At 32.2% G+C, this 19,756-nt stretch overlaps 2 protein-coding genes and 1 non-coding gene across 6 annotated transcripts; 1 reads left to right on the plus strand and 2 right to left on the minus strand.

Moving 5' to 3' along the window:
• Window positions 1–912: 912 nt before the first annotated feature.
• Window positions 913–996, minus strand: TRNAL-CAA (transfer RNA leucine (anticodon CAA)). Its single transcript has one exon. It is a non-coding gene; the product is annotated as a tRNA-Leu (tRNA).
• Window positions 997–3,145: 2,149 nt separating this feature from the next.
• LOC140871013 (molybdate transporter 1) lies at window positions 3,146–4,725 on the plus strand. The gene has a single exon (XM_073273460.1). The coding sequence runs from the start codon at window positions 3,179–3,181 to the stop codon at window positions 4,562–4,564; it is 1,386 nt and encodes a 461-aa protein (XP_073129561.1). The 5' UTR covers window positions 3,146–3,178; the 3' UTR covers window positions 4,565–4,725.
• A 616-nt stretch (window positions 4,726–5,341) lies between these two features.
• On the minus strand, window positions 5,342–14,319 carry LOC140871003 (uncharacterized). 4 transcript variants are annotated; one of them, XM_073273446.1, is made up of 12 exons: window positions 14,198–14,319; window positions 13,845–13,983; window positions 13,711–13,772; window positions 13,445–13,532; window positions 13,308–13,369; window positions 13,126–13,219; window positions 12,076–13,035; window positions 11,904–11,996; window positions 11,712–11,807; window positions 11,458–11,590; window positions 11,327–11,372; window positions 5,342–6,393 (listed from the first exon to the last, which is right to left on the minus strand). In XM_073273446.1, exons 2-12 carry the CDS (start codon window positions 13,941–13,943, stop codon window positions 6,252–6,254), a joined length of 1,875 nt encoding a protein of 624 aa, XP_073129547.1. In that variant the 5' UTR covers window positions 13,944–13,983; window positions 14,198–14,319; the 3' UTR covers window positions 5,342–6,251. The 4 variants fall into 4 exon arrangements, with proteins under 4 accessions (XP_073129547.1, XP_073129546.1, XP_073129544.1 ...); XM_073273445.1 differs by lacking the exon at window positions 14,198–14,319 and adding an exon at window positions 14,104–14,148 and having other exon boundaries at window positions 5,342–6,381; XM_073273443.1 differs by lacking the exon at window positions 14,198–14,319 and adding an exon at window positions 14,104–14,148.
• Between the last annotated feature and the right edge of the window lie 5,437 nt (window positions 14,320–19,756).

A 19,756-nucleotide genomic window follows, 5' to 3' on the forward strand; every position in this document is an offset into this window, starting at 1 on the left:
TTGAAAATGACAAAAATATTAATTATTAAATAAAATAATGATGACAAATTTATAAATTGACAATTAAAACCAAATAATTAATGAAATAATGAGGGTATTTAAGGAAATTCACAATTCAAACTTGTATATTTATATAGGTAATATAATAGATAGATAGATAATAGATAGATAATAGATTTAGGACATGAATTAAATATTAACAATTAATTTACCTTCAATAAATAAATGAACACACAAAATGATATGAATTAAATATTAACAATTAATCTATCTTGAATAAATAAATTTACTAATATATAAAATGACGTGAAAAACCTTAAAAACCCCTTGGAAATGACAAAAATATTAATTATTAAATGAAATAATGAGGACAAAATTGTAAATTCATTATAAAAAATGTCAAAATATAGATTTAGGACATGAATTAAATATTAACAATTAATTTACCTTGAATAAATAAATGGACACAAAAAATGATATGAATTAAATATTAAAAATTAATCTACCTTGATTAAATAAATTGACTAATGTATAAAATAAATGCAAGACCTTGAAAAACCTTGAAAATGACAAAAATATTAATTATTAAATGAAATAATGAGGACAAAATTATAAATTGACAATTAAAACCAAATAATTAATTAAATAATGAGGATATTGAAGGAAATTCACAATTCAAACTTGTATATAGGTAATAGATATGTCTAATAATTTTGATTATTGTCTTTTTATTGGTTAGATTTCGTAGCATAAAGTAGTGTTTGCAAACTCTATGTCTAATAATTTTGATTATTGTCTTTTTATTGGTTAGATTTCGTAGCATAAAGTAGTGTTTGCAAATTTTGAAAATAAGTTTGAAGATATGAAGCAATATATAAACAAAAGGCATAAAAAAATATACAAAATGTGTAATGTCAGAAGTGGGATTTGAACCCACGCCCTCGTTAGAGGACCAGAACTTGAGTCTGGCGCCTTAGACCACTCGGCCATCCTGACGTTGTTGAATGCTTTTATACATTGTTTTACAAAACTCAATAACTACTAAAATTAGTATCTTAACCTTATTTTATTTTATTTTATTTTATTTATCTTAACCTTATTTTAGCTATTTTATTTTAAAACAATTTGACTGACTAGAGAGAATCATACTTTTGGTTATTCAGGAACCATATAATGATCTCCTTCCACCCATTGCTATATATCGATCTGCCTATCTCATGAGTCATTAAAAGAGTTTATTCTTCTCTTAACTTTTTTTTTTACCGACGTTTTAAAAAAATTACAACGTTGAACATCAGTACATAAAATGTAATTTTAAAATTATTTCGGTTCCATTTGGATATTTACTTATATAAAATGTTTTTATAAAAATGTTTTTTTAAAATTAATGTTGTTCATATTTGTCTTCTATAGTTTCATTCTAAAAATATATAAAAAAATTTCTCAAGTGTTTTTGAAAAACTATACTTGGAGAAACATTTTTAAAAATATTTTTCAAAAATATTTTACAATAATTTAATCCAAACACATACCTTAAGTTTTTTTCACTTATAAAACACTAAAAAAAATTTAAAATATGTGTTCAAAGAAAACTTTTGTTTTTTTAAAGAAATTATCAAGTCAACATTCTACAATATATAGAAGATTACAAAAAGAAAAAGCATGATAGATGCTGGTTTTCTCTGAGTTCTGAATCGTTAGGAGTATTGATCTCCCCCATTTTGCACCATAACAATATATTAATACAGAATTTTAAAACAACAAATTGCTGTTTTGTAATCAACTTGTGAAAAACGGTGATCTAAGTTTGAAAAGAAAAAACTTTAGTTGTGATTATCTTATTATCTTATTAAAAAATAACATCACATAGTAATAGAATTAAAATTTATTTGGTGAAGTTAAAAACGAAATATCTAAAAAAAAATCAAATATTTACATTTAATACCAACAAGCCAATTCCTATAAAAAAAATAAAAAAAAAATTACCAACCAGCCAATTAGATTCCCAATAAACGGTCTCCTTTCAGGGTTGACCTTCATTTACTATTTGATAATTTCAGCCTCATTGTTATTTTGTTCATTAAAAATGATGTTTAGACTTTAGACTTCCCCTAAAAAAAATGATGTTTAGACTTATCGAAATAATTATTAATCTCACCTTAATTACATAAGTTCTCTTTTATTTTTCATTTTTTTTACCAAATATATGTTCTAATCTCTATATTTTAACTAATATATACTAATATTAAAAACGTGCCAGCATTTTTTTTGAATGAATTAACACAAGGATAGAATATATTTTTTTTTTGTTAAAATTTGTATTTTTCAATGATTTTCTTAATTTGTGTGAAATAACAAAAGTGCGAAAAAAAATATAAAAAGTCGTTGTAATACCTACTTTATGATTATGAATTATTATTGCCAATACTTTACCGGTTTTAACATATACCGTAGATAGTTGAATTTATGATATGATATGATTCCGAATAGTGGCGTGGAAAGTCAAAGAGCTTAAAAGATGCCTTAAACCTCAATAAGCGGCTATTGTTGTAAAGTGGCCCATTATCACTATTAAAGGTCATTTTGTGTTATGTTCTTTCTCGACCTTTTTCATTCCATCCCTACAATCGATTCTATTAGCTAAAATATTTATATTATATTCTTTTTGTCTCGTTACATTTTATTTTTCATCCGTCTCAAATATAAAAATCAATTTTCAATCTTTGTTATTATTCTTTTTTTATTCTTTAATCGATCTATCCTAATTATTAATCACGTTAGCCAATTACAAAAAATTATTTATCTATTAAATGATTCATTAAAAGTTTACTTTCCAAGAATTTTTGTATAAAAAAAAATTCTAATTATATATAGAACGTCACACCATAAATTTTGTTTCATCAATAGAGGAGTGATATTTTAAAACAAACAGAGATTATATATAAAATACAAAATACTAAAGAAAGTTGTTAATTCAAAGAAGAAGAAAAAAATCAAACAGAGATTATATTTTTCAATACAATGTACAACAAATATTTTCTCACCCATAAAAAAAATGATAGAAATGAATTTATTTATTTATTATTTTGGTTTTCGGGAGAAAGATTGTATATAAATGCAGCAACTCTTCTTCACAAATCACACAGCCTCTCTCGTCCAGTCGCCACCTTTAACAACAATGGATCCGCAATTCCAAAGCCCATCGCAAGACCCCGCCGGAACCCAACCTGGAAACGTTCGAGGGAGCCCACTGCGTGTGGTGCAAAAGGTGAAGCAAAACTTGATTTTCAAGTCCAAATGGGCCGAACTAAATGGCGCAATGGGGGACTTGGGGACCTACATTCCTATAGTTTTGGCCTTAACTCTAGCCAAGAATCTCGATCTTGGAACAACCTTAATATTCACCGGTGTGTACAACTTTGTCACCGGTGCAATCTACGGTGTCCCCATGCCTGTCCAGCCCATGAAATCAATAGCCGCAGTGGCCATTTCCAACCCCACTTTTGGGATTCCGGAGGTCATGGCCGCGGGAATTTGCACGGGGGGGATTCTTTTCCTCTTGGGAGTGACAGGTCTGATGCGTCTTGTGTATAAGCTGATTCCCTTATCCGTCGTGAGGGGAATTCAGCTAGCACAAGGCCTATCATTTGCAATGAGTGCTGTCAAGTACATTAGAAGTGTACAGGATTTCGCAAAGTCGAAGACTGCAGGGGATAGGCACTGGTTGGGGCTGGATGGCTTGCTTTTGGCTATTGTTTGTGCTTGTTTCATCATAATTGTCAATGGTGCCGGTGAAGAAAATGATGATTGTGAAATGAATGATTTGAGCAGAAGGGAGACTTGGACGAGAAAATTGAGAAAAACCATAGCTTCACTTCCTTCTGCATTCATTATCTTCTTGTTGGGCGTGATCTTGGCTATTATAAGAGGGCCTAAAGCTGTTAAAGGCTTCCATTTTGGGCCGTCTTCCATAGCAGTTGTTAAGATATCCAAGCATTCTTGGAAGGAAGGATTCATCAAAGGAACAATCCCTCAACTCCCTTTATCAGTCCTTAACTCTGTCATTGCTGTTTGCAAGTTGTCCACCGATCTTTTCCCAGATAAGGATGTTTCAGCAACATCGGTGTCGATGACCGTAGGGTTGATGAACTTGGTCGGATGCTGGTTTGGTGGCTTGCCGTGCTGTCATGGGGCCGGAGGGCTAGCCGGGCAGTACAAGTTTGGTGGGAGGAGTGGAGGATGTGTGGCATTACTTGGTGTGGCTAAGTTGGTTTTGGGATTGGTTTTAGGCAGCTCTTTGGTCAAGATTCTGGATCAATTCCCTGTTGGGGTTTTAGGGGTCCTCCTGTTGTTTGCCGGTATCGAGCTAGCCATGTGTTCGAGGGATATGGACACGAAGGAAGAGTCGCTTGTGATGCTCATTTGCACGGCGGTTTCACTTGTGGGATCGAGTGCTGCACTTGGATTCCTTTGTGGGATGGTTGTGCATTTGCTTCTCAGGTTGAGAAAATTGAAAAAGGGCCAGTCTTGGGCCACATTTTGGTATCATAGAAATCATGAATAGAAAACTGTGTTTGCATGATAAATCACAACTTGATTGTGTCTCCATTTCCTTGTAATTTGTTGTGTGGTGATGGTGTGTTTGAGTGCATAACTTAGTTGTTATGCCACATTTGCATTATGGTTTTGATTATTGTTTTGTTCCAAAAATAAAATAAAACGAGTGGTTCCCTTTGTATTTGTTGTCTAAGTTTCTTGGTATGACATTAGCCTCCTGCGAATTTAGTTGGAAATATTTGAGATTTCACATGGGAAACGACTAAAGATTGTTGGAGAATAATTATATTGCTAAAATCGATAATCGCATGTATAAATATTCAATAATATCATATCACCGCAGTCACGAAACTAGAGGGGTTTAGCTTCATCCCTTTGTAGCTGCCAAGAAAACATGGAAAAGAAACATAATCGACCAACTTCTCAAGAAAATATCACCGCAACCACGTTTTATTTCTTACACAAAGCAAATGTGCATAGTTCTCATATCCAACACAAGAAATTTCTCTAGTACTTCTTGCAGATATTAGAACATTTTCCGAGGCAACCCTCTATTGCTGCACCATCTGCGAAATGAAGACAAGAACAGTCAATGAACTTTGTTACAATCTCAACTACTTTAGGAAGAAATATTAAGAAACGTTTTAATTACCATCTATGACTGGAATGCAGCGTTTCAAAGAACAACCGATCTGACAGTAGTACTGAAAATCGACAGCCGTGCGAGGGATGCAACCATCGAGACACTTGTAGTAACACGAAAATTTCTCAGATTGATCTTTAGCATCTGGATAGCACTGGTTATAGCATCCGCCCCAGCAACTAGATATTTTATCTGAAGTTACTACACTATTTGCAAGCACAAAAATTAAAAAAATCACCACTACCCCGCCACTTCGGCCGTTGATACTCATCTCCATGGTTACCATTCTCTTTGGTTCTAAGTGAGTGAATAGTTCGAAGTAAAGGGTTGTGTGATTTATATACACAACTTAAATAACACCAAGTTTTCTGTTGATGATAAGTCAAACGGTCATTTATGGTTTTGTTAGATACTTCAACTTTTATTCACCTGAAGAAAACAACTCTGATGTATACCACTCCGGAGTTTTTACATCAGCAGTATTGGTTTACTCGTGACTTCTGGTTTACATATGTCAAATGAAATATTAAATTGATGAAAAGTTGTTGATCATCACGATTTCGCATATTTTGATTAAAGGGCAAATGAAGGACTAAATGTAGCATGAACTTTCATGTACATGCAAACTATATGTTTATCATTGAAGCCAAATGACAACCAAGGTACTGATGTCATAAGTGGCTTTGCTTTTATTATGTCATGAATCTCATTTCCAAAGCTGAAACAGCAATAAATTGGCAGTTCGGGGACAGTTTAAATATTCAAGAAAAGTTGAGCTGCAGTTATATATTAAAGTTGTGGTTGGGAGAGCTTTTAGGAAGCACTTCTCAGCTTTTCGTTAATAAAATTTTACAGAATTTCAAAATTTCGTTATTGAAAAGCTGAGAAGTGATTCCTAGAAGCTCTCCCAAACTCTATCTAACTTTTGAATCCGTGGCTCACAATTTTCATTTAATGTTCTTCCAGCCATTTTGCATGGCAAGAAAAGTTTTAACTCAATCAGTGAAAAGTTAATAAATATGCCTTAGATCAGAGTAAATTTTAGATAAAATTATCCGAATGGATTCACTCCACGTGAAGGTGTATGAGGTGCAGCTTGCCAGGCTTCTTCTCTGTTCGCTGGATGGATTGGGTTGACCGATGCAAAGGGATCAATAGAGCCACCATAAATTCCTTGTTCACTGCAGCTAAAACTTATAAAGAGTAAATAAAATAAACAAATATATCAAGAAAAAGAAACAGTATATAGTTTATAATTTTAAATTTTTAACCAACTTCTAGAGAAGTCAAAGTGTACTATATTACCCTGTAGATTTATTAATTAAAGTTCATTTTATAAGTGTATTATAGTCAAGGTAGGTACCGAGTATTATGGCTATGCACATGGGTTGTTTTGTTTGTTCCTATTTTTTAGGTCTTTTTCTGTTTTGTACGATCTTATCTTCATGGATCTGATTTCTATGTACTTTGTATATATATATTCTCACTGTAGCTTAATAAAGGCAGTAGATTATTCTCCAAAATTCTACATGGTATCAGAGCCATGGAAAATCCAACACTGACGTCCGACGGTAATCCTTCATCCAGTGTCACTCGAAGCTCTAATCATGAGCCATCTCTTCTATCCATCACAACCCACAAGCTCAGTGATCACAACTATCTGCAATGGTCTAGCTCGGTGCTAATGTTCATTCGGGGGAAGGGAAAAGAAGACCACCTCCTTGAAAGCCGAACTCAACCAGCCAAAGAAGATGCTACATTCAAGACATGGAAAGCAGAGGACAACATGATAATGGCATGGCTGATAAATTCCATGAATCAAGAAGTAAGTGAAAACTTCATTCTCTTCTCGACGGCATATGAAATCTGGGTAGCAGCCCGTGAAACCTTTTCTTGCAAAGAAAACACTGCTGAACTCTTTGAAATTGAGGGACTACTCCATGATCTCCGACAAGGCGAATCTACAGTTACAGCATACTTCACAAGCCTATCTCGATATTGGCAAAAGGTAGATCTCCTTGAATCCCACACATGGAACTGCCCAGCTGATGCAGAGAGTTATAGAAAAATTATTGAGACCAAACGAATTTTTAAATTCCTTTTTGGACTTGATAAAACTCTCGACGAAGTTCGTGGACGGATTCTCTCAACAAAACCACTGCCTAACATCCGTGAAGCCTTCTCGGAAGTAAGACGCGAAGAGAGTCGGCGGAAAGTCATGCTTGGACACATGAGCTCAAGCACACCCGACAGCAATGCTCTATTGTCCCATGACTCGACATCGCCTCAGAACAGTGACCCACTTCACTGCCATGCAGCTCGAGGCACATCTCAACAATTCCATGATGGAAAGCCTCGTCGGGGCCGACCATGGTGCGACTACTGTCGACGTCCAGGACATACGAAGGAGACATGTTGGAAAATACATGGGAAGCCAGCAGACTGGAAACCCCGCGGCAATGCAGCAAATTCACCTCCATTCAGTCAGGATCAATTGAGTCTTCTTCAAACCCTCTTCAGCCAATCACAGACTACATCTTTGAATACTCCTCAACCTACAAGCTCCGGAAATGTAGCTCAACGAGGTAATCTTTCCCAGGCGTTACATGCCAAAACTTCCACACCATGGATTGTTGATTCAGGGGCGTCTGATCATATGACTGGTAATCACTCCTTATTCTCCACATATACTCCATGCTCCAAGCATATATCTGTTAGCATTGCCGATGGTTCCAGGTCTCGTGTGGTTGGAATAGGATCAGTTCAAATCTCACCACAAGTGACACTTCAACATGTGTTTTTTGTTCCTCAACTTGATTGCAACCTTCTGTCTGTCAGAAAATTAAATGAAGATCAAAACTGTTGTACCATGTTCACCGCTAACTCGTGTGTATTTCAGGACTTGAATTCCGGGATGACGATTGGCAGTGCTGAGCTTTGTGCAGGTCTATACCTCCTCAAGTCAAAAGGTTCTCCACCAATTCCCCATCACACAGCAGCAACCTCCCAATCCTTTAATATTGCTCAGTTTAGGACTAGTTTTCTTGCTAATAAAGATGACGATATTATGTTGTTACATTATCGTCTCGGACATCCTAATTTCATGTACCTCAAACGCATGTTTCCCTCATTATTTTCCAATAAAGATGCAAAATTATTTACTTGTGATGTTTGTCAGATCTCTAAACACACACGTAGCATCTATGTTCCAAGGACCTACAAACCATCTCAACCATTTTCTAAGATTCACAGTGATATTTGGGGACCATCAAGGGTGTCTAATATATCAGGTGCACGTTGGTTTTTACTCTTTGTGGATGACCATACACGTCTAAGTTGGGTATTCTTGATGAAACATAAATCTGAGGCAAGTCAATTATTTAAAAATTTTCATGTTATGATTCACACTCAATTTAATGCCCAAATCCAAGTTTTTCATTCCGACAATGCCCGAGAGTATTTCAATTCTGTTCTTGGTGAGTATTTTCTGTCTCATGGTATTATACACACCAGCTCATGCATTGACACCCCACAACAAAATGGCATCGCCGAGCGTAAAAATCGACACTTGTTAGAGGTTGCCCGATCCCTTATGTTCACTTCCAATGTTCCTAAACAGTTTTGGGGAGAGGCTATTTTAACTGCAGCATACCTCATTAACCGCATGCCATCTCGAACCTTAAAATTTGAGACTCCCTGCCAATTGCTCATCAAAGCCTATCCAAACACTCATCTTGTTAGCACCATCAGCCCGAAGGTATTTGGTTGTACAGCATTTGTGCACCAATACCATCAAAATAAGTTGGATCCAAGATCAATTAGATGCATATTTGTGGGTTATTCTCCTCGACAAAAAGGGTACAAGTGTTATTCTCCTACACTTAAGAAATTTTTTAATTCCATGGATGTTACTTTTGCTGAATCCCAATCTTTCTATTCCCAAACTGTGATTGAGGGGGAGAATTTAAATACAGTATCTCAACCACAATCACAAGTCTGGGACATCCTATATGACACATCTCCTAACATCCAACAGCTGAATAACAATGACACTGTCCACACAAGTGTGCTGCCATATCCACCAAACCTTGATTTAGACATGTCCAGTACCAACTCAGAAAATATCCCAGATGCACAAGCTCAGGACACCCAGGAATCTTCTCGGAATGCAATGTCAGAAACCACTGAACAAGGTAACAGTTCATCTCTTCCTTTATCTGACCTTGATCTTCCTATAGCCTTGCGGAAGTCATCTAGATCACGGCATCCTCACTCCATGGACGACTTTGTATACTACGGGAAACTATCAACTAACTTCCGAGCTTTCTTATCCAAAGTTGATCAAGTCAAGATTCCAAATACAGTGTATGAAGCCCTCAAAGATCCAGCTTGGAGAGATGCTACATATGACGAATATCGAGCTTTGGAACAGAATGGAACATGGGAAATAACAAATCTTCCACCAGGAAAACGAACTGTGGGATGTCGATGGCTTTTCTCGGTAAAACATCAAGCTGATGGGACTATCGAGAGACTCAAAGCAAGGTTGGTCGCCAAGGGATATACGCAGTCATATGGAATTGATTACCAAGAAACTTTCGCACCTGTAGCCAAGCTCAACACCATCCGAGTTTTATTAACTCTCGCTGTCAATCTTGACTGGCCAATATTGCAACTAGACGTAAAAAATGCATTTCTAAATGGCGATCTAGAAGAGGAAGTATACATGGATATCCCGGCAGGTTTTGAAGATGGTTCAACTCAAAATAAAGTTTGTAAGCTAAAGAAGTCTCTGTATGGGCTGAAGCAATCACCAAGGGCATGGTTTGATCGGTTTTCTCGAGTACTCAAAGTTCATCACTATTTGCAATGTCAAACGGATCACACTCTATTTGTAAAGCACACAACAGAAGGGAAGTGTTCAATATTGAGTGTATATGTTGATGACATAGTGATCACAGGAAATGATGGGGAAGAAATACACCGATTAAAACAAATTCTTTCCAAGGAGTTTGAGATTAAAGACCTCGGTCATATGAAGTATTTTCTCGGCATGGAAGTAGCACGATCAAAGGAAGGAATCTCAGTTTCTCAAAGGAAATATGTTTTGGATTTGCTCAAGGACACTGGAATGATAGGATGCAAGCCAGTAGACACTCCCATGGATCCAAACGTAAAAATTACAGCTCGGGTTAATGAAATTGCAGCAGATAAAGGTCAGTATCAACGCCTTGTAGGTAGGCTGATCTATTTATCCCATACTCGTCCAGATATTGGGTTCCCAGTGAGTGTGGTGAGCAGATTTATGAACAATCCGTCGGAGTTACACATGGAAGCTGTCCTTAGAATTCTACGGTATCTTAAAGGTAATCCAGGAACTGGTCTTATGTTCAGGAAAAGTCCAAACCGTGAAGTGTCAGTGTATACTGATGCAGATTGGGCAGGTTCTCCAACAGATCGAAGGTCTACATCAGGATATTGCTCTTTCATATGGGGAAACTTAGTAGCATGGCGTAGCAAAAAGCAGTCGGTAGTGGCGCGAAGCAGTGCTGAAGCTGAATTTCGAGCACTTGCACTCGGAATCTGTGAAGGAATGTGGTTCAAACGATTACTTGAAGAACTCAAGGTTGGTGAACACAAATCAGTCAATATCTTATGTGATAACCAGTCTGCATTGAGTATTGCTAAGAACCCTGTACAACACGACCGAACCAAGCACATTGAAATAGACAGACATTTTATCAGTGAGAAAATCGAAGATAAGACTATCAGCTTAAGCTATGTTCCCACACGTCACCAAGTTGCTGATATATTGACAAAAGCTTTGCCTCGTCCTAACTTTCAAGAACTTTGTAGCAAGCTTGATCTTCGAAGTATCTACCGTCAAGCTTGAGGGGGAGTGTAGATTTATTAATTAAAGTTCATTTTATAAGTGTATTATAGTCAAGGTAGGTACCGAGTATTATGGCTATGCACATGGGTTGTTTTGTTTGTTCCTATTTTTTAGGTCTTTTTCTGTTTTGTACGATCTTATCTTCATGGATCTGATTTCTATGTACTTTGTATATATATATTCTCACTGTAGCTTAATAAAGGCAGTAGATTATTCTCCAAAATTCTACATACCCATTAATACATGGCAAGTTATTTGGTTGCTGTCTTAAATAAGCCCCTGAAAATATGGAGTTACATGAAAGAACAACAGCTTAGCATATAATATTTATTTGCATGATTAAGAAAAAAATGACATGTTTTACCTTGAGGCGAGTGAATTGGATATGGGGAAGCATGAGGAGAAAATGAGAGTGTGTATGGTGAGGGATGCTGCTGTGAAAATGTACCAGATGGCATGTTTGGTAAAGCTCCTTGCAATGATGACATCGAAGGAAACTATACCAAAAGACACAGAACAGATAATAGTAATCACAACTTCAGTGCAAAGTTAAAACCATAAACAAACTTTTTGGTGCTAAATAAGCTGATTATTTGGAAAACGAGTATCTCTACGCACCACTGCTGCTTGAGCTTGAGCTTGAGCTTGAGGTCTTTCATCGTCGATATCGAAAGGATTGCTTGGTTTTGTGGCATTAAGAAAAGCAACAGTTGACTGTGAAAGAAAGGTCAATTTTTGGTAAGTGCCATCCTCGGAAACTTTGGTTTTAGATTGTCTGATAAAGAATACAGCGTTTAAGAGGATTCCTACCGTTTGAGGAGGTTGGAATTGCATTGCATGAGGCGGCAATTGCCAACCAGGAACAGCTGGAGTGAATGCAGTGAAATCTGAAGCAAAAAGATCCTGCAGAACACTTTTCAAAAGTTTCATGAAGATTATTGAACACAAAAAGGTCATAGAGTACAGATACGAAGAGCATTACCGCCGGTAGTTCCTTTCTTTGATTAGGCATCGACCCATCTCCTGCTTCATCAACTTGTGATTGTTTATCAAATGAAACATGTGAAACTGGTTGCGAAGAATTCTGCTGCTGGTAAAACTCGGTTATCTGCTCTGTAGGATCCCTGCTATTGCTAGAAAATATGTTGTCATTAACCACTTTTGGAGCAGGAAGAGTTACAGAAGAATCAGAGATTTTAGATTCAGTTCTTGTTCCATCATCAGTAGCCGCGGAACTTCTAATTAGGTATTCGATTGCACCCGATGAAGTTTCCACACCAGAAGGTGAAGCTACAGGAGCTGAACATTCAAATAATAAAGACTCCAATGTATTCACCTTTGCAGCACTAGGCGTATCTTCATCAAACTTGTTTGAATCCTTCAACTGCCCCTGAGGCTCAGGGATGTCATCAAAATCGATCAAGCTACAAAGATTTACAATCCCCTTCTGTATTTTATTCCCATCTGTGGAATCTTGATTAGTAGCATTGGCGTTGGGAGGGTCGCATATCGTAAGAGGTGGAACTTTGTCCCCTAAAATATCTCTCACGGGGCGTATTTCAGGAAAACTCATCTCTCTACTCTTCCTAGAAATAGGAGAACTGCTCTCTCCTCTAGATTCTCTTTGACCATACCTGTCATAGTGCTTCACATTCCCATCATCTCGAAACCGGTCATCAACTATCTCAAATCGTGTGGAACGATTCCGTTGGCCACCTGGTCTGACATTTTCTTGGACATATCGAGGACGATTCCTTTCCTCCATATCCTTGAAACTTTTGCCATCAAATCTAGGAGATTTTTCGGAAGAACAACGTTCATAAGAGTCGTCACCGCCACTTTTCCCACCTTTCTCAAATGAACGCCTCTCCAAAATGTAGTCCTTTCCGGCCCGACTAGATTTTTCAGAAGAACGTGGCTCATAAGAATCTTTCCTCCGATCCTGAACGTTTGCAGCTCACATAAATGAAATGTTAAGCATAAAAGTTCAATGAATGTGCCTACATCATGTATTTAAGACCAGGATGCTTACATCAACCACTGATAGCCTATCAGAACTATTCCCACCAGCAAACTTCCGATCAATGTACGCATGTCTTATAAATTCTCGCAGCCGTTGGAGGTTGCTGGATTACACAGAATACCGATTGAATAAAAAACATGCACACACAAGCAAAATGGTAGCTACACAAAGTCACTCCACGCTTCCATTACCTTCCATCGGGGTAAAGATTACGCTGCGGATCCCATGTTTTAAAATAAATTTGCTTTGCACGCTGTAAAATGATAGATCAGTCAGTTACAGGACCAAAATCAAGAAGCTACATTTACATCTCAGGTAAAAACAGAACCTCATTTCCTCCAGCTTGAAGAGCACTGACTTCTTCTGCATTAAACTTTGCCATCGACACTGATTTTACTCGGTGCGTAAATTCCCGACTGTGATTAATCATTTCAGTCATTTATTACCTCCTCAAAAAGCCAGACCCAAGAAAAAAAAATGATTCATTTTTTTTTTATTTTTCTACAAATATAAGTTCTTGAGGTCGTCTCCTCGTCGTTATAACTCTTTTTCACATTCAGAATTTCAGATGCTTTATTGAAAAGTAAAACTTACTGTACTCCACTACAATTCGTGCATACAAATGTCCAGAAAGTTGTGCAAACATACTGAGGCCCCTGATATATTACAAATGGAGACAGATCAGATCTTTGGTAAATTTCTTATAATCTTTAAATTAAAAGACATACCAAACTGTTGCAGTTGATGCATCTCTTATTCTCCGGTTGCTTCAGAAGATCGCGAATGATATTTTCGATCCTTTCTTCTTCCTTTATCCGGGGACGCATTTTTCCAGCTGAATCTTCTATTATCCAATTCACCACACCTCTACAAACAACAAAAATTCCCACAAAAGAAAAAAAGAATTACATCGCGAATAAGACAGATACCTTGTCAAAATTTGTATACATTCCATTACTAAACAAAAACCACAAATCAAAAACAAACTTTATAGGATTTCTTGAAATCCCATCAAGCATAATTGCATCAGTTAAAAAAATGATAGATTATAGACCCCCAAAAAAAAGGGTGTAAAACTCACCTGAAATTGTTCTTCAAATTGGCGTGATTGATGGAAATTTTTTTTTCTGCAAAAATCTTTCCGCGGGAGATTTGATGGTTTTTTTTCCCGGATGTGGAGGAAGCAGAGGTGAGGAGGGAGAATTGGCGGTTATGGCGGTTATTCTGTTATTTATAAATATTTTAAATTTATTTCTATTATAAAATGGTGAAGTGAATGGAGGACAAAGTTTTTTTATTGTGTATTGTCATAATTGCCCAAATTTTGTTCATTGAAGTGTTAAATGCAAGGGGTATTTTTTATAATTGTATGAAAATTATAAGGACATTTGAGGAAGCACAATAATTCCTCTCTCTCCCTCCATGGATTAATAGGTTAATAATTGAGTTTGTATTTATTGTTAATAATTGAATTTGTTTTTATCGTGTCTTATTTTTATTGAGTTTTATTTGACTCTTAATATCTAAGTTTTTTTTAGTGGGTATAATTTTTTTGAGGTTTTTTGATTGGATCTAAATATTGAGTGAATTTGTTTTATTGCGTTTTATTTTTATTGGGTTTTTAATTGACTCTAAATACCTTAGTTTTGTTTAGTGAATTTTTTTTGGATTTTTTTAATTGTGTGTGCTCTCGTGGATTATGTTCTAAGTGAATCATTTTTATTTTTATTTTTAATATTAATATTTATGTGTAATAATGATTTTTTATCTCGAAAAATATATAATTATGAGATAAATTAAGACGAAAAAACTGTTATGATTATAATAATAAGATACTAATAAAAATGATGAATTAATCATATTGAAATAGATAATGAATTACATAAGGATTGTAACCAATAGAAGAATTCACATACTTTTTATACTATGAAAATAAAATAACTGATCATTTAAAATATTTAAACAATATTTACACTTCTACAAAATTTGTATTTAATAAAATATATAGATATATAACATCACCATAAATTTTATGAATAATAAGTTTCGTAATGTGATAATCTGTTAATAAAAGCATGCTATATTAGAAAGAAAATAAAAAATAATATAAAATTATTTGAACTCTTTAAACACAACATTTTAATTTGTTTTTAAAATATCATTTTGCATTTGTAAAGTTAATCATATACTATAGCAATATAAGTGAAATAAAAAAATAAATTATTTCATATAGTTTCTTTGTTATTACAAATATATTGTGTTTATTCACCTCTTATTTAATTTTAAAAATTCACCTTCAATGAATTGATTTGAATTATTTTCTATCAATTTAAGAATAAAAAATTTAAAACATATTTTTAAAAAAAAATCTAATAAAAAAATAAAATTTTATTACGACATACTTATAAAAATATTTAAAAATAATGATACGTCATAATTCAATAGATATATGTTCATAAAAATAAATTAGAGAAATAAAATTTTATCGAAACATAATTCTTAGAAAAATCTAAAAAAAATTAACATAAAAATGATTTAGATATCGGAAAATAAAAATATGCATGTATTCTTTAAAATTATAAAAGATAATATTTTTTTTGGGTAGATAATATATATTTATTTTATTATGACTATAAAAGTGTTAATATAATGACTAAGTTTTTCACCGTGGACTTTTTATTTTGCCCTTAGATTGTATATTCATTCGATTAATTGTATTGATATCAGAATTTTTACACAGTGTTTTAAAAATATAAAAATTGATGTATAGAGTGAATATATGTTCAAAAAATAAAATATATTTTTACTGAAATTATTTTTAAAAAATCATGTATATTTAATAATTTTATCTTTAAAAGTGTGAATAGAAATAAAAAAATTTTATTAAAGAATTTTTTGATAAAGAATTGCATGAACATTTGGTGAAAAATGAATGTAAAAAATTAAAAAAATATATAATATAGATTTTATGGATAATTTGGAATTTAAATAAAATTAAATATTATAAATTTCATTCATAAATATTAATAAATCAAAGATAATTACGGAAAAATAAAGAAAAAATTGTAATTTTGGTCCGTTGGGTCTATATTTTTATATCAGATAATTACCCCTATGAAATCTCAAGATTCTTAAAAACCCATTATGAAAAATGAATTATCTATTAACTCTTTGTGTTTTCAAATCTTGAGCACTATATCCTCATGTTTTCAAGTTTGAGCGCATGCTCTTATCTGTACGTGTTTTTGTAGACGTTTATGTCCAAAATTTGAAACACAAAAACTTAACAGATATAGATGTTTTTAGCGATATCGAAATTTCAGTTTTAGTTTGTCTTGCGTATTTTGATTTTTGACAATTTTAGTTATTTTTCATCAAAAATGTTGATGCAATACTATAAACATCTACGCTACAAAAGTATCACATCGAAAAAAGGATTTTAAAATCGTAAAAAAAAACAAAACAAATACAATAGACTTTGAAATCTGATAACATAGAGTATCAAAATTACAAATAAAAAAACTTATAGAATCAGAAAAAAAAAATTCCAAAAATAAATGTCAAAATGTAATCCATGCACATTTATCTAAATAAATTTAAGATTCAAACATAAGACTTTATCAAATATTAAAAATTTACTATATCTTTTAAAAAATAAAACAAATGAATATTATATAAAATTTTAATTATTGCTTATTTTACTTTTATTTTCAAGGTGAATAAATTTAAATTTATGACTTGTCTTATGTTATATCTAATACATTTTCACGTGTTTAACGTGCGAGACACGTGTTAATTGATTTTTTAAATATCATACTACAGTTATAAAGTAAATCATGTACTATTATAATATAAATGCAATCAAAGAATAAATTATTTTCATATAATTTATTTGTTATTAAAAATACACTGTGTTAATTCGCATCTATTTAATTATAAAACTTCACCTTCAATGAATTGGTTTGAATTATTTTCTATAAATTTAAGAATACAAAATTTAAAACACATGAGCATCAAAGTGGTTTTTTCTGAAAAAATATAACATAAAAATAAAATTTGGTTATGACATAGTTTTAAAAAAATTTGAAAACAACAATACATCAAAATTAAATAAAAATTTTATAATAAAAATAAATTGGAAAATAACATTTTATCGTACATAATTCTTAGAAAAATTTAAAAAAATTAAAATAAAAATGATTAGATGTTGAAAAAAATATATATTCATTAAAATTATTAAAAATAATAAATATTTATTTTATTAGATTGTGTATTATTTCGATAACATAAAAATGATTAGATGTTGAAAAATAAAAATATCTATTTACTAAAAAAAATGTTGAACAATATATTTTAAAATTATTAAAGATAATAAATATTTATTTTATTAGAGTGTGTATTATTTTAATCTAAAACAATTAACATAATAAATATTTTCATTCTAAATTTTTTATTTTGTCTTTAGATTGTGTATTATTTCGATTAATTGTATTGAAATTTTCTACATAATACTTTAAAAATATAAAAATGATATATACAGTGAGTATATATATATATATATATTGACAAATAAAAAATATTTTCACTAAAATTATTAAAAGAAAATTATGTATATTTAATAGTCTATTACCTTACTTATCTAAAAGTGTTAATAAAAGGATAAAATTTTATTATTGTGAAATAACAATTTTGCTGTTTTATTTACACTATAAGTAAGGTAATATAAAAATATATAGAGATATAAAAGTAAACAACATTTTATTTAGGGCATTGTATTATTTCAGTTGATTTTCACAATAAATAATTAAAGTCTATATGATTTTTATTATCAGGCCGTGAAAATTTCAATAATTATAAAAAATAATAAATAGATATATTATATAAACAAAGTATCACCACGTACATCGCACTTGCTGTTTACTAGTTTTCTCAAACAGGATGTATAAATTGTCTTCGAAAAAAGTGTCTAAATTGTTTATTTCCCAAAATACGTGGATTACCATTTACCACAAGCTTGTAAATTATTATTTTTAAATGAGTAATTAATAAATGCAAAAAAAAAAATTCTTAATATTTCCAAAAAAAAGATTCTTAAATGAAAAACCATAAAAATTTATATGGTTGTAAAGTTACAAGTGAATGTGTTGACTCATACATTTGCCAGAAGCAATCAATGTTTATGTTAGTCCTTATGTATATTACGACATTTTTGTATTTATTTTTTATGTTTGTTAAATTGTTGTAATGACTATATTTTAATTTAATTAAATATTTGTTTTGCTTCGGTTTCAAAAAAATCTCAAAAAATATATTTATATATTTTTCTAAATATATCGTGCAGACATCTCTCTTGAAAATATCAAAAGAACTAATAGCTCTCTATGAAAAATAAATAGACGTTTAGCGGTCTATGTTTTTAAATAAATACTCATAGACCCCTATGAAAATATTAATGATTATATTTTGTTTTTGTTGTGTATAAATAATTTTTCATCAATTTTTTGTATATAATTCAGAATTTAATTAGTATAAATGAATATATATATATATATAATTAATTTTTGGTTTGATTTTATTTATTTGTGGTATTTTAATTTTATTTATTTGATCATTTTATGATGTCATGTTACAAAAATTATTGTATTTAAACATTTGTATATGCTTTTAATGACTTCGTATATATTCAAAGACATAAAATATGAAATACGCATTATTGAATTGAAAACATTAAAAGCATGTACATATAAAATTATAAAATTAAAATTTTTTAAGTTCTTTTTAAAATGACATAAATTTAAACGTTTATTTATTTTTCACATGAATTATTTAACTCCGTGAGATTTTACAAGGAAATTGTAATTCATTTACCCTCTATATAAGGTTATGTATATTTGGCACGATAAATTGAGGACTGGACTACTCATGCAAGCCCATCGATTTGGATTCAAAAATGCCCCGAATTTATCCACTATTTTCCGAAAGTACATTTATGCCTAGAAAAAAGTTTTATTGATTAGGATTCTCTCTTTTCATCATCAATTTGGAAAAGGCCCGAAGAGATGATACAATCAAATGTGCTTCAACAAGATTCAGCCTTACATTGCTTTCCTCGAAATTAGAAAATAAAGTGTTATAAAATTGAGAACTTTTGTACGCACGTGCAAACATATAATGATATAAATCAAACCAAGGAGACACGTATTATATAATCGTTTCCAATCATAATGACAATCTCAATCTTTACTTTAGAAACATACAATATTATTATATCTAAAAGTTAAAGAAAAAGGAAGACTTCTATAGATCTCAAAGTTCATCGTTCCATAGCTCTTAAATTTTATTTTCAAGAACACAGAACTATCTAATATTTCCCAAGTTCAAAGTATGCATACACTTCACTCGGTAGCTCCTGTTTAGAATATTATGAAAAATAAAGATATTTTTGGACAAAAAAATTTAAAACGTTTTTAGAGCTTATTAAAAAAAAAATAGAGATTGCGTTTAGACAAAACTTTTGTAAAACATTTTTGAAAAATAAAATTAGAAATGTGTTCTTCTAGCATAGTTTTCAGAAAATCATTGAGATGGGATTAATAATATTTTTAGAATTAAAAACAATGATTAAAACAAAACATACTAT

Source organism: Henckelia pumila, unplaced genomic scaffold, assembly GCF_033568475.1.
Source record: "Henckelia pumila isolate YLH828 unplaced genomic scaffold, ASM3356847v2 CTG_298:::fragment_3, whole genome shotgun sequence".
Classification (NCBI taxonomy): Eukaryota; Viridiplantae; Streptophyta; class Magnoliopsida; order Lamiales; family Gesneriaceae; genus Henckelia; species Henckelia pumila.

What these genes read in the sequence shown, in the direction of transcription:
- LOC140871003 (XM_073273443.1), bottom strand. Translation starts at nt 14,135, where the DNA reads ATGCTTGATGGGATTTCAAGAAATCCTATAAA. An exon ending in AAAGAAAGGAACTACCGGCG is followed by an intron (nt 11,997 to 12,075) that starts GTAATGCTCTTC and finishes AGTGTTCTGCAG; the next exon opens with GATCTTTTTGCTTCAGATTT. An exon ending in CTCAAGCTCAAGCAGCAGTG is followed by an intron (nt 11,591 to 11,711) that starts GTGCGTAGAGAT and finishes CTTTTGGTATAG; the next exon opens with TTTCCTTCGATGTCATCATT.
- LOC140871013 (XM_073273460.1), top strand. Translation starts at nt 3,179, where the DNA reads ATGGATCCGCAATTCCAAAGCCCATCGCAAGACCCCGCCGGAACCCAA.